Source organism: Poecile atricapillus, chromosome W, assembly GCF_030490865.1.
Source record: "Poecile atricapillus isolate bPoeAtr1 chromosome W, bPoeAtr1.hap1, whole genome shotgun sequence".
Taxonomy (NCBI): domain Eukaryota; kingdom Metazoa; phylum Chordata; class Aves; order Passeriformes; family Paridae; genus Poecile; species Poecile atricapillus.
In genome coordinates, this window is record NC_081288.1 from 13741117 (window position 1) to 13754880 (window position 13764).

A 13764-nucleotide genomic window follows, 5' to 3' on the forward strand; every position below is an offset into this window, starting at 1 on the left:
TAACTTTGTGCCAAAGTGACGATCTAATGCGGATCATGCTGCCATTAGCAAAATTAGCCTTTCAGTACACACAAGAAGTTCCTGCCCGAGTCACAAAGTACTGCGAGCTGATGAATAGACCTTGCACAGCTTCTTCAGCCATAAACTTGAGTCAGTTACTTTTGCTTTAAAAAAAACCCATAAAATAAAAACCCTCAAAACACTTTGTTTCCTTTCATTCATAGCAAAAATCTGGTTTCTGCCTTCAGGGGCAAATTCTCTCCTCACTGCCCAGCAGCTGGCATGGGTCACCTCTAGGGAACTCCACGTGGATGGCAACCTTTCTAACAGAGCCTCTGCCCACCCACAATGTGGTGTTCTGTGCTTTGGTGGCAGGTTTGGACAGGACCTACATCCTCAAAATTACCCTGCCGAAGGCCATCCAGGCTGTTTCCCATTTAATGTCATTTTCTCAACTCCACTGTCCTGTCTTCCTGAAAAAGATCAAGATCCTCACGCTAGAAACATTGCCACTCATATATGAATTGCATGGGGAGAGGAGTGAAGGGAAATTATGACTTTCAACACTTCCCCAGCATTTCCCATATCTCTTTAAGAATTTTCTCATATCTAAAACAAATAAAAAAAGGAGTCTTTAAAAAATCATGACTTGGAGGGTAAACCAATGTCTTAAACCTGTTCAACTTGATCATGATTTAAGTAAAGTCACCCAACCAAGGCACATTTTCCTTTGTTGTAAACAGACTCAAATTCCATAATGGCTTGAAGAAGTCTTCTGTCTTTCTGTTTTAATGAATTTACTTCCTTAAAAATTTGTATTTGGCCTGTTGACCAGTAATTTCAAGCTAAACAGAATGTGTACTTTGAAAAGACTGTACAAATGCTTAGAGTGTGAAAGTTTTCATTTTCATACATGCAACCCGGCATCTTACAGAAAAAAAAGCAAACCAAACCCAACATTTTATTAGCTGCATTATGAGCTATAGAATCATTAACAAAGAACAACAGACTACCACAAAAGGTGAACTACAACATCACTTACCTGAAAGTCTTTTGTAAGGCTTGTTACTGCTTTTAGTGCCATTTTGGTGTTTCTTGTCTATTGATGGAGCTACAATTCCTTTGCCGTTCATAATCTTTTCTGGTGATGGTGGCACTGACTTGGATGTCAAACCAGATTTAACCAAAGTTGGAGCAGGTATGGTGGATGAAGAAGCTGAGGAGGAGGTGATGGTGGTAGTGGTTGCAGAATTCATTTTAACATTGGCACCATCTGCCTTCACTAGGTTAGGAATTTTCTCTAGACTGACTACTGGAACAGGAACGCTGCAAGATCAAAGGAAAATATTCATGTGGTATTTTCTGCACCACAGATTTAGGGTTACTTAATCCCTTTCCACAGATACAAAAATTTCAATGCAAGTGACACAGTATCTCAAGACCAGACTAAAATGAAATACTTGGTACCAGTATTGACTATTTTTGTTCAATCAAGTATTTACAAAGCCAGGCATCTGTTAAGCCTGTAGAGAATTATGAAAATGAACCTTTGTAATTTTTTTTAAGATTCAATCCCCTACTATTTATAAGTAAAATCAGTATTTGGTACTAAGCAAAACATACCCCTTACAAATACAGTCTCATGCCTTTAACACAAGCACGTACCAGATATGTGTATGCTGTACTAAACTCACCATGATAACGAAGCAGTTTGCTAATAATATTAATATTTTTAAACAAACACAAAAATAATTCATTTGCTCAGATGTGTCTGAATGACATACAAGTTCTGGAAACAAGGAGAAAAGAGATTTTAAGCATAGAAATCTTAACAGCTGTCCCTTTAAAAGTATTAAAATCCTTGATGACTTGAGCATTACTACAATGTATTTTAATAAAATCTTAGGGACTTAAAAATTCTTAATATAATTATTAACTTAGCTGTCCCTTTTCAGAGTAAAGTTTGCAGTAACTAACTTACTCTAACTTAACTACCACCACTGCATATTTGTGACACTAACAAATGTTACCTTCTTAATTTGGCAGCAAAAAAGATTGAGACAAATGATTTTCAGCTGCAACAGTATTTTAACATTTCTGGGTTCTATCTTCATGAGGAAATATCCAGTGACAGCTTTTTATCTACTCAACAACTCCAAAACTGGGTATCTCATGACTACCAGTTAATATATAAATTATATACCCCTCCCTACTGAAACAAACCCAAATAAAAAAAATATAACATAATGCATGTATGGTTAGGGACATCCCCCCATTCACAAATCACACATAATTTCAGTCTTTTGTGTCTGAGAAATGGCAACTTTGCTGCACCTTTCTACAGAAGGAAAGTGTAACAGGTGTGAAGTTTTCACAATTAGAAAAAGATGACTTTGAGATGGCATTCTCCATGGGACACACTTTGGAAACACTGAAGCAGGGTCCAAAATAACTCAAGTCTTGGCTTTCCTGGGCTCCTACAAACTTCTGTTTCTCTGTAGCTGCTGAAGACCTTATTCTAAGGGTATTTTAACACAGGGAAATGTACAAACATTGATGTAAACAATAGGTATACATAACTGTGAAGAAGATTTAGACCAAGACATCTTCTGGAGCTGGAATAAAATTATATAAAAATTCTATCTCCTGTGGTACTATAAAGCAGTTAGTCAGAATACAGATGCAACTGCAGTAAAGTGTAGAGCACTGGCCAGTAATTAAGCAAAAAACATACCTTACAAAATCAGAACTGCATTAAGTATTTCAACAAATGCAAACATGTAGCTATGAAAGGGAGGATTTGATCCTCTCCTTTTTTAAACTGCTCTGAATTTATTAAGTTAAATGGGAGGCAAAAATTGTAACATCTCAGCATAGGAATTATTTTTTATCTTTAAACAGATGGCATTTACATTTTCTGAAAATAGGATAATTTTACATTAAGTAGTTCTACTATACATAAACCATATAAAAACATAAGAGCAAATCTGCATGCCCAGTTTTAAAGAACTATCTTAATTCAGAATACTGATATTCACTGAGAATCAAGTGTATTATCTGGTCTAGTAGTGAAATACTGTTAATAAAAATTACCAGGGTTTCTTTGTTTTGCAGTGTTTAGAATCTCAGATCCTAGGGCACATACAGATGTATTACTGTGACAATGAAAAATGCCCAGGGAGGGAATATTTTTCCTTCATTTTGTTACAGATAACAAGTCAACCTTCATTATGCATTTCATTGTAGTAAAGAAGAAAAAAGAAAAATACTCCAGCATTTGTGGACATACACATTCTATAGGATTCTATAGGTACTCTACAATAACCTATTTATGATTTCAGAAGCTACAGATGATAATTTCTCTCTCTTTTACTGCATTCAAGAGTGAGGATCTCTAGTATTAGCATAACACTTAAAGATGAATTTATAGCCAAATGGCAAACTGGAAGGTGCACAGCAACAGTGACTGGAGTCAACTACTAAAGTCTTAAAAAGCAAATAAATTACAAATGTTTATATTTATATTTGATGATAAGAAAGAATTCTTTTCCCAAACATAGTTTTTTGAGTAAAAAATTGAAGATTTATATCAAAAGTCCGTTAGAAAAAGAAAACCCAGGTTTTTAGAATTATTTACTGTATTTCAAAAGGAGTTTTTGAACAATAAGCTTGTTTATATTTTTTTAAAGACAGCTGTTGAAAGGGGCAATTAGAAAAACAATATGCAACAAACATATAAAGTGAGGAAAAAGGTCTGTATTCAGTAAAGATAAATTTACTTTTTTTTAGAAAAGAAACTCTAGTAAGAATAGCAGTATCTACCTAAAAGGCAATAAAAGTTACTACCAAAGCAAACACTTCAGAAACATTATTTCTTCTGCACTAAGAAGGAAATAGCATAACTCTCTCCAGGCAGATAACAATGCTTTTTGATTCCTTCAGTAAGTGCAAAGTGCCAGCTAAAAAATAATCAATGTTTTTCTTCTTTTTACATATGGGAATCTGCATAATGTGGCCATGGGTTCCAAAAGAGTAGGAGCAGTATTGGGTCTCAGCACAATAATTTCCAATTGAATCTTGGAATCTTAGAGAAGCTAGCTGAATGTTGATCTTGCACCCATGCTGAAAACCCAAACCAAAGTGTCTTGGAAGAAACATTGGAAAAGCTAATAAAAATAAACTGATAAACAATAAGTTAACACGCCTTTGCAGAAAATCAGATCCTGGCAAAGAAATATGGTTTCACTTTTTGATGAGGTTACCAGTTCAGAGATAACTATGAAAATGTTCCAGTTCTTGAAAGGCATTATAAAACAAATTATTTAAAAGCGAATATTAAACAATATGAAATTCAAATCTAGCTTTTCTGAGATCTATTATTCATTGGGGCTGTTTTTCTAGGGGCATTTTTAGCCATCATTACCAAGTCTGACATGACCAAAAACTTCAGTGGACCTGAGAAATAAAGATAAGATTACTGATGATAACATTTGCTGATGGAATCAGGATTGAGGGAAACTAAATAATGAAGAGAAAAAGTTAGAAAAGCAGTATGGAGTGTTTGGTAAAGTTCATTAACTCAAAGAGACATTTTAACACAAATGAATGTAAAGTTACACATGAAATAACAAGCTGTTCAGTCTGCAGTGAAATACAGGGAAACAACACACTGGAAAATAATGACAAAAATATTCAGTGGTCACAGTGAATAAGTAATATGAGGTTTTATTGTATTGTTGTGCTTATATCAAAAATGGGATATGGCAAGTAAGACATGGTTTTCACATTTCCCTGGTTATACTGATATTGGAATATGGCTTCCAGTGTTGCTGACCAGCAGTACAACACCAATGTTGATGAATTAGAAGGGAACCAGAAAAAGGATCAAAAACGAGGACTACACAAAATGCATGGTCACGATAGACTTTAGAAGCTTATTCTCTTTTTCAAATAAGGTAACATTTCCTTCTGTTTTCTTGTGCTCTGTCAGGCAGTTGGACTAGATGGTCATTGTAGGTCCCTTCCAGCAAGCAAGAAAAATAACTGCAGTATGTCACAATACTTTTCACTTCTTTTACTTCTTTTCACACCTTTTACTTCTGTTTTCCTGTCTCTTGGCTTTCAAAAGTTATTTCTCCTTCCTATTATGTAATTTTGTTGGGTTTATGTTTTGGTCATTTGTAATTATATTCATTCTAAAAAGCTCAGCCACTCATTCAACACTTCAAATTTGTGAAAGAAGAAATTCACAAACATTTAAAAACATAAAACATTATCCTATATTGCTGGGATTGCCTCTACAATGTACAAAATATTTGTGATTTAATGTTAGATTGTATGGTCCAAGTTAACCCTGCTGAGTTTTGCTTCCATGGTGCAATAGGAATATCCTTAAATCATGACTATCTTAACTTTCTCAGTCTCAGAATGAAGAATTGTACTTCCTAAAAAGAAGAAATAAAGGGCAAGAAATTATTAAAAAATACTTTGAAAAGTGACATTATAAATTTTAAAGGATTGCTCACAGGTATACCTTTGGGATCTTTTTTCTGTTTACAGAGAATCAGTTTTCTCTGTGTTGATGAAAACCATATCAATTTAATCACATTTTTTTAATTTTCAGAACTTCTGGTAGGCTAAACTTTGTGGAGGGAGGCCAAAGAGATCTGCTTCAGCTGGTTTCTCAACACTAGCTTACTTCAACACTTTACCCCAATTTTATGCTGCCTTAGGATCATGGATAGGTGGAAATGAACACCTAAATCCTCCATGGCAGCACCCAGAAGCTGTGCTGGGGCACAGCAAGCGAAGCAGCATCCTTTGGGTAGGTCAGCAGTGAGGAAGAGAGCTCCAGCTGCAGGAATTCCTTTTACAAAGGGTAAGCATCTGACCTATGCTTACTAATTATGATCACTTGTTCATAATTATTATTATTACCAATTCTTTGCCTTTTCCTCCCCAGTTTCTTCCCTTCTGCTATACCTCTTACCACCTTGCCTGCAAGCTGCAGAAAATTATGGTTTGCATTTATCTTGTGCACAGTGCAGTGGTGTTCCAGCTCTGCTCCATCTCTAAGCACTGCTGTATTAATAGCAACGATGGTAGAGATACAGGGGAAAAAATCATAACTGACAGATATTTCTGGATGATGTATTCACAATAATACTTTATATTCCAACTACAAGAAAGTATTAAAACAGCAGCTGAAAAATGAAACAGTTCCAGATTTCTTTTATCTGATCATTCCAATCAAGATTTTTAAAGCATTAGCCATGGAGCAACCTGAAACTCTGGAGCACATCTTAGAACAACAGAGGACATGAACAAGAGAAAGATCTACTTGGTCAATGGTTAAGACGATGCTTCAATCAAAACTATAACAAATTTAACAACAGAAGTTGGATCTACATGAAGGCAGGCACAGAAACAACACAGAAACTGGGCTATGCTGTTGCAGAGGCCATTCCCAAAATCCTAATTGTAACAACTAAAACTTAAAGGAGATGCTGTACAAAAGAATCAGGCAAGCCCAACACAGGTTGTTCCAGGTCTGAAAAGCAATCATTAAAATGATGTAATTCCTGAAATAGCTGATTTGACAACTGTCTAGAAGAACTTATATCAAATAAATGCTTGGCATAAGATTACAATGTAACAGACAAAAGCACTGAAGACCTGGAAGCTTCTGAGGATGATAAACCACAGCACACTTGGATACAACATGAATCCTGTTTGCATTTTTGAGACAAACGTTTCTGTGTTGAATATTTCTTTCTAAAACCTAAGATAAGAAATTCTATGGCTTGTGCAGCAGCTGAATGGAAGACAGAATCTTAAAAAATAATAAATTTTATTAATAATTTCACCATAAATCAGATCTGCTGAATATTTTCTAGTATTCTAAATAAATATTATAATCCTCTAATAGAATAGGAGCAAGCACTTTCTTCTGTAACAGCTGTCAGCTCTCTATAACCTGCGATGATAAGCAGACAGATTTTATTCTCTAACAAATCATGTAATCTAAAGCACTTAACACTATATTTTGCAAGAGAATTTCATTGATCTTCACTTCAGACTGTTTGTGATTTGCTATGTGGTAATTACAGTATTATTAATTACTATATGCCTTGTTTTTCCCCAAAACAAAACAAAACAAAACTGCAGTATGATCTCCTAGCATGGCTGCAAGAATTACATAATTCTCGGGTACAACTACTGTCATATTTATTGCCAAACAATCAACGGAGCAGTACAACATTTTTAAATGGTTAAATCTACCTTGTTAATCATCAGTAAATATTTAGGATGTTCCCAATAAAAGGAAAAGGGATTGGTGGAAATACTCAGTTATTTTGTTCCCTTCCAGCTTTTACTGACTGCCAGAATGACATCTGTTGCCAGAACGGAAGATATTGTTTATAGATTCAGTGAGTCTGCTGAAATGTGGATATGTATGTTGCTGTCTGTAACAGGATGAGAAATAGGTTTATAGTCAATACTGTTAATACTCTTAAGTCCTTTCTGATTTACTTTTAATTAGACTTATAAAAGAATCCTCTATTGTATAAAATTCCCCTCCAACATTCATAAGGAAAAGTCACTATTCAGTCAATAATATTTGGTTTTGAGCAGTAAAAGAGGTATTTACACACAGATGAGACAGTGGCTATTCTGCTTTTCTAGTTAATGTGTGAGTGTATAGTCTAACCAATCAGATTTCCTATTTTCAGAATTTTATATCATAATTGCCCACAATGCTCATCATGCTTAAAAAGATGGTGGGTCCAGATTTATAGGAAGAATATATTTTTCTAGGACAAGGTAAATTCTACAGCTAGGCAGAAGCTGCTGTCCTTGAAATCATGCCAACTTGTGCACATTTCAGGCAGAAAGCATGAGCTATGCCTTTAACATAATTTGAGCTTATTCTTTGTCTCATGAGTGAACAGTTTGCTTTAAATGATTTGCTGTTTTGAGGCAGTTGTGTCCAGAAACCCTACGTAAAATCATGACTTTCTTATGCTAGGTGTTATATACAAAAGAGAAGGATCTTTATAAAGTAAGTAGATAAATCTTAAGAAAAAGGAAGTCTCACTATCTCAAATTTACAGATGAAGAACTGAAGAGAGCAAGGCATAACAGAACCAGGAACTGAACCCAGATCTCAAGTCACCAACCTAACGGCCTAATCACAAAGCATCTTTCCTGTAGATAATGAAGACAAAACAGTTCCTTAAGGGATAAAATAGTGACCCAGTTCTGCTGTCATTTATATTTTTGCAACTCTGCCGCTATCATCACAGTCATGGGAGGATGGGCATGGCAGTGTCAAAGCCTGTATGTGTACATATATCACAGTACATGATGTAAGACACCCCCAAAATAGTGATTTTTGCAGCCAGAATTTTCTTGTCATCTCATAAGGCATCAAACATTATCAAAATACAGAATGAACTCCAACAGCAGCTGCTATTGAAGATAATTGACTATAACCAGTAAGTTTTCATGAACATCAGTTAAGCCAATATTAAGAACTCCACAAAAAATTATCCTGTTAAACTGTTTAAAAGCATCAGTTCTAAGGGCTGATAGTGTAATGGAAGATGGACCTTAAAGATAGAAAACTGGGTCAATACCTCACTTGCTATATGCATCTTAGAAAAACACACTCGATGGAACAGTGAAAAAGTAATCCAGTCCTTCTTGCTCTTCCTATATGTAATTTTTTTTCTTCATTCAAGAATATCCTAATTTCCTCCCTTAGAAATATAGAGGCTTAAACTGTAAACTTAGGTAAAATGAGAATACAGATTTTTGTGATGATTGTGATATATATATAGAGTACTTTGAACACCAACACCTTTGGTCACTATTATTTTGGTACTTACCATGGTTTATCCCGTGACACTTTTGAAGGAAAGACTGTGTGCTGTTTGCTACTGGAGGTAAGTAGATTGTCTTTGGGCGTTTTGAATGGCTTTGAGTTGCTGCTGACAGGGTTATGGCCGCTGATACAGGATTTCGGTTTCATCTGTACTAGGGATGTCCTGGAATTACAGGCTGGAGAAGCTGGAGAAGGGGAAGGTTTACACATTGAACTGTGTCTTCGTTCTGTAACAGAAAAGAAACTAATTTTACAACATGTCATAGGCTAAAATTAAAAATACAAGTTGGGAAAGAGGAAGTTGTTCTTCTCTATGCTAGTTACAATGATTTTCATCACTCCAAAGAACACCAGTTCATTACTGTTGGGAATGTAATCAAGCCAAATGATAATTAGACAAAATCAGCTTCATGAAGCAATCTGAAAAAAATGTAAAACATAGTAAAATAAATAGCAATAATCTACCAGAAAATCTATGTGAGGTGTACTTGGTGTCCCAGCTCTTTCATGCTAAGAAGAAAGGAGAGTATGTAACAGCTAAGATGACTCAGTAAACTGCTCTGTGACAGATATGTGATTGCTCCTATAAAGGTTTATGATGAATTCAACTGACCTAGTTATTGGGCAGTTTACTTTATGACTATCTTGGTTCAATTCTATTGAGAAACTGTAAGGAAAAAAACAGGAAGACTGAAAAGTAGCAAAACGTCTACTGCTCCGGGCCCTTCCAGAGAGGTGGGCTCTGCTTGGTTCACTTGGTTATCTCCAAGCACCATTCAAGGTAAAAGCTTGGGTTTTTTTCCACACAGAGCAAATGGCACGTGCAAAAAACCCAGGACGTTTACATCTCAGTAACAAACATGGCATCTGAAGGTCAGCATGGCTCACACTCACACCAGAGGCCTCTCAAGCACTACAAAAAGGCAAGGCCTGGCTGACCCTGCACAAGGCAGGCTTCAGTGAAATTGTTTTGGTTGAGTCGTTATTAGTGTTTTTTAAAATCTAAATGTCCTGTCCCTTATATTGTAAAGTAGAAAGACTGTTTTGGCCATTCTTTACAAATCATATCTTTCTCCAGGGTCAAAGTGCCGGTGCTTGGCCAGCTGGCTACATGAGTGTGCAGCAAGCAACAGGCTTGTGCTGTGAACTTCAGCACAACTACAAAATACTTACAAGAGACAGGAGTTGATCTTTGCTGTGATATTTTCAAGGGGTGCTACAAATCTTGAACAGTCTTGCTGGCCCCATTTGTGAAGCACCCTTTCCCCAGCCCGCTGACCCTGCAGTGAGCCAGCCTAAGGCAGCAGCGGCTGGCACGGATGGGCTGGGGAAGAGGAATTTTCCGGTCAGCAGGGCCTGGCTCATTGGCACGGACTCCAGTTTGCTGTGCCTGAACACCAAGAGCCCGATCACAGCAGGGATCAGGCAGGTACTCCCACAACCAACACCATAATCAAATGTAGCAAGCGGAACATAATCATAGGCCGAGTACTTCAGACAAGGTGGAGTTTCTCATTCAATATGCAGCAATTTTTCCTTGTCTAAAGCCTTCAGCACTTAACTTGAAGAATCCAAGTAGGTGCTACTCTTTTAGCTTGACCAGCATCACACAGTCAACCAAGAGCAGGTTAAGGAAGCACCAGCGACCTGCTAATACATGGGAAGGTTTTGTACTTGCATCATCAACCCTGCACTCACTAGTCTGATATTTCAAGGACAACTAAGAAAAATTTTCCCACAGAGAATCAAAACATGACAATTTGTCTGGCATCCTCACAAGTAAAAACTTGCCAGTAGCAGAAGGATTCATCCATGATTAACTTGCAATAGGCAAATACCTCAAGAACAAAGAGAAATGCTTTAAAAAATTCCAAAATGTTTCTATTAGATCTAAAATAACTAAATAAAGACATTTTTTATTTAAGATCAAGCATTTCCATATCTTCACATTCACAGCTTTAATTACCAATGCTGGAATTCCCTCCACATTCTCCTGCAACTGAAGAACAAAACAGTCTTAATTTTTTTTCAAATACAAAAGTATCTATTGCGACTCCCAAAATGTCCCCTATCATTCGCTACTTTTCACCCCACCACACACTTCAGTGTGCAGCCTCTGCTTTTAAAAGTCCTTTGCAGGATGCAGTGGATTTACATTCATTTCACCTCACATTTGTGGTAACACCTGTGTAAGCTACACATCTGATTTTGAAATGCACAGTTCCATTCATGGACTATTTATTGTATTACATAATAGCTATTGTTTCAAGATTTACCAACTTTCTCAGCATCTATTTAATCAATTTTAAGTAGGCTAATCAAAATTCGCAACTTTCCCATAAATTACTTGGGGACTGATGAAAAGGAACTGCTATGCTACCAACAAAATCAAGCCATATATAAAGTAAAACTTGTGAGAAAACATGTTTTCCACACACATGCTATATAAACTTAGGATTAATTACTCCAATTTTTACCACAGCTACTGGTTTTCTTAAGCCTGACTGGTTTCGAGTAAACTGTGTCATCAATATCAGCCCTATGGATATGTTTGGAAATGAAATATATTACTCTTATTAAAATTAATCTTCTGGAAAGATGAACATTCTAGATACTGATTATCTAAATATATATTTTAAAGTCATTAAGTATCACATGCCATAGCAAGTTATTTTATAAGAGTCTTTTTGTACTGGATTTTTAGTCAAGCTAAATGTTTGGTGCTTTTCCCAAGACAACTTTCTCACTTTATTAGTTTTTAAGAGCAAACTAGTACATTAACCTTGGATTTTTTACTCTAACATAGAATATGGTGGAAACTGTTGTAATTAGACTATAATAAAGTGCATCCCACTGCTTTAAGCAGCAGATGTTTACTTAAAAGATAGGGAAGGGAAAAAAAACTTATTTTAGCTGAGTGTGTCAAATTGGTGGTTATTCTTGTGATCAGAACCAACTGCCCTAATTAGCATTTCCTTTTACCTCCTCAAATTCCCCTCTTCCCTCAAAACGTGCTACAGAAAATCTTCCACCTTTTAGACAGGTACAATACACATTTGAGTATCATCAGCGTTACCCAGCTTTACTTCAAATTTCCTAGAATGGAAACTGTGACCCCTGTAAAGTCATAAAGGAGAAAGAATGCAAATAGCCAGTGCCACACAAACAAAAGTGTTCTGAGACTGCTTGGACGGGTAAAATCTGCACATTTTTTCACAAAAGTTAATGTCACTTCAATGTCAGCAGAAGAAGATGGCAGCAACACCTTGCAGGTATGGCACTGTGGAGAGCTGGAAGAGTAATTCTCTCCAAAGGGGCTGAAAGTCCCCTTTTTGTGCTGGGCAAGCATGGTTGCAAGAGGCTGTATTTGACAAAGGTGTGAATTCTCAGACAAATCTCGATGGTGAGGGCATAAATTGTAACTATATGTTGGTATATTCCTTCTCAAGAATTATCAAGTTGCCTCTCGATTCTTCATTCCTTACAATGTATGTGGTAGTCAATCACCCTTGGACACTGGCAACGTTTCAGAGAAATAACGGGAATATAGGACAAAAAGAGAAGGCTATCAGGTGTCAGAATACACTGCCTATACCAGGGTGGTGGTGGCCTCCTCTATCAAATTGACTTTTGTGGTCAAATCTGTTGAAAAATTTTTTTACTAGTTTGTCTGTTCCTATTTTACATATATACAAGGAATGACACATAATGTACAAATCTACTATTATACAGCCTATGCAATAAATTAATATGTGAATAAAATACATTTGCACATCAAATAGTTGTGATAAAATTAAATATTCACATACTAACATATTCAGGAGACAATCAGCTATCTGTGTAACACTTTCTACGCTCATTTGCAGATCATTTGTAGACAGATTAGATCTAGCAGAGCAGGTGAACTTGTATTCATACAGCTGTGGACATGGCTGTCCCTGTTCACATACACCAGTGATAGAGCCAGTGGACATTGATGAAACTAAAGAAGAATGAAAGTTCTTGCCCCTAGAAATTATAAAATGCAGCAAGGCAACTAGAAAACCAGTTATCATCACTGATAAGATACTAACCTAAATTCTGCACACTTTAGCAATGCTATGGATATGTGCTCTAGTTTAAAAGATAATTTTTCTGATTCATTTAAGTACTTCCAAGTGGATGCTTACATTCCCCATAAATAACAACACATATTCTGTTTTGATTCTAAATACCAGGTGCTGCCAAATTCAAGAGCACAGGAGCACAATCAAACTTACAATCCTCTTTACCACATTAATTCCTTCTGCAACCTCTCAGCTGTCTCTGTGCAGCCATTGCATGTGACAAGCAACATGTGACTTCTGCTGTCAGACAGTTAATGTACTAATGGTATTAATCTCAGAGGGAAGTTTAACACTCTCACTGAATTACCTCACTTTCTATAGAATCAATTTCAGATCAATATCTGTTACTTTTTCTATTAAGCAGTGTCTGAAAGCCCAGTGTTCCATATAATTCAAAGGCGCATTGCAAACTCTGCCTCAGTAGCACTGCAAATGATCTTAACTATTCCAGGAGATTCTCCATGTCCTATGGAAACATGGATACAGTCCAACTTTCTCAGCCAAATCTGAATTGTTTGTAGATGTGAAGTCCTTATGTTGTTGGAGACCTAACAGTCCCTGAATCTCCAGAGCTTCTCTCCTATGCCCTTATACTCCATTTTTAATCCTCCTTCCTGCCTCCTGCACAATGCAACACCCTGCCTTTCCCCAAATCTCTGTTGCAGCTGCCAAAGTCCTCTAGGTCTGCCTTTAAATCTGTAATTCCACTGGATCCTCTCTGATAGGTCACCAGGGAATACTAGCAGCTGTTTTGCAGGAAACGCCACATCT

At 36.4% G+C, this 13764-nt stretch overlaps 1 protein-coding gene across 7 annotated transcripts in view; it reads right to left on the reverse strand.

Annotated features, from left to right (window-relative positions):
• The window catches only part of LOC131592196 (ataxin-7-like protein 1), a 113867-nt gene that overhangs the window by 23001 nt on the left and 77102 nt on the right, over nt 1–13764 (reverse strand). For all 7 annotated transcript variants that reach the window (XM_058863540.1, XM_058863541.1, XM_058863538.1 and 4 more), the window contains 2 exons: nt 8892–9114; nt 1043–1326 (listed from right to left, as the gene is read on the reverse strand). In XM_058863540.1, coding sequence (XP_058719523.1) covers nt 1043–1326; nt 8892–9114 — 507 coding nt within the window. The remainder of the gene's footprint in view (nt 1–1042; nt 1327–8891; nt 9115–13764) is intronic.